Source organism: Gavialis gangeticus, unplaced genomic scaffold (genome assembly GCF_001723915.1).
Source record: "Gavialis gangeticus isolate Ggan-Ray unplaced genomic scaffold, GavGan_comp1, whole genome shotgun sequence".
Taxonomy (NCBI): domain Eukaryota; kingdom Metazoa; phylum Chordata; order Crocodylia; family Gavialidae; genus Gavialis; species Gavialis gangeticus.
The window spans coordinates 19,735,637-19,736,815 of record NW_017729034.1 but is presented as its reverse complement, the minus strand read 5'-3'; the positions used below and the strand labels follow the sequence as shown (position 1 = coordinate 19,736,815).

At 43.7% G+C, this 1,179-nt stretch overlaps 1 protein-coding gene across 1 annotated transcript in view; it reads right to left on the bottom strand.

Moving 5' to 3' along the window:
- CAPN13 (calpain 13) overlaps nt 1–1,179 on the bottom strand; it is a 109,895-nt gene that overhangs the window by 73,513 nt on the left and 35,203 nt on the right. Inside the window, exon 6 of the mRNA XM_019526690.1 lies at nt 589–763. Within this exon, the coding sequence (XP_019382235.1) occupies nt 589–763 (175 nt within the window). The remainder of the gene's footprint in view (nt 1–588; nt 764–1,179) is intronic.

Below are 1,179 nucleotides of genomic sequence, written 5' to 3'. Positions count from 1 at the left end.
CAAGTGGCTTGAGGTGGGGGGGGGCAGAGGGCATTGCTCCCCTGCCAAGCAGGAGCCAATGAATGGGTTTGGGTTGTTTGTTTTTGTTTTTTTTCAAAGAGCTGGGAGCTGGGGCTGGGCAAGACAGCCATTGAGGGTGAGCGGGCAGGGGATGGGGCTGATTCAGAGATTCAGCCGATTTGGCAGCAGCCCAATCTCTGAATCAGATTCAACTGAATCGATTCAGGACAGTGATTCAAAACACCAAACTGAATCACTGTCCCCCGAATCAGCCGAATCTGAATCCAAAGTGAATACTAGCCACTTTGCACAGGCCTATTAAGTACCTTGGATCCATAAAATTTCTTCTGGACTTTGGCATCTAGTTTTTCCAAGTATCTCAGCCTTTCATTTAGGTAGGGAGAGCCTCTCTGGTGATACTTATCACTGTAATTAGACTGAGAGCCAGAGAGAACCATAAGACCCATAGAGACATAATACAGACATATACAGACCACCTCTGAGAGTTTCTGTTGTACAGGAAGTCCTTCAGAGATGCTACCCTCATACAGATATAGTAAAAGCAAGGAAGATGGATCTTGTACTTACCCTTCCAGGTGTGGTACAGCCCATCAGGCAACATGATTTGTCAGCTGCTTTCAGTACCTCCTCCAGCTTAAAAATGGGGGCCTTCAAATCAAGCTGCAGTTGGACTCCCCCTGTGAAGTCCACTAAAGCTTCTGAAATGTAACCCCAGTGCAAGTTCTGATAGGAGCCTCGTAACCTGAATAGAAGGGAAATGTATTTGTCCATATAGTCCATCTTAATAAGCAATGCACAAAGGAAATTTAACTAAATGAATTCCCATTTAAAGCCCTCTGAGTACATAAGCAAAGGCATTGTGTCAGGAGGAAGGGATATGTGCACACCTAGGCTAGAGACATAAGTTACACATAACCCAGTATAAGTTTATTGGAAACTGGTTCTAATCTGTAAACAACAGAAGTTCAGTATACATAAACCACTTGAAAAATGGCTGAAACTAGTTTAAGGTAATCTGAATGGATGTAGTATCAGACTTAACTGATTTAGGTTAAATCAGTTTATTGAAATTCTGTCCCAGATCTCCTCTAGATTCAAGTTTAACTTAGTCCCCCAGAATCCCAGGATGCTTTATGCCTCCCCCACAACACCCCCAAC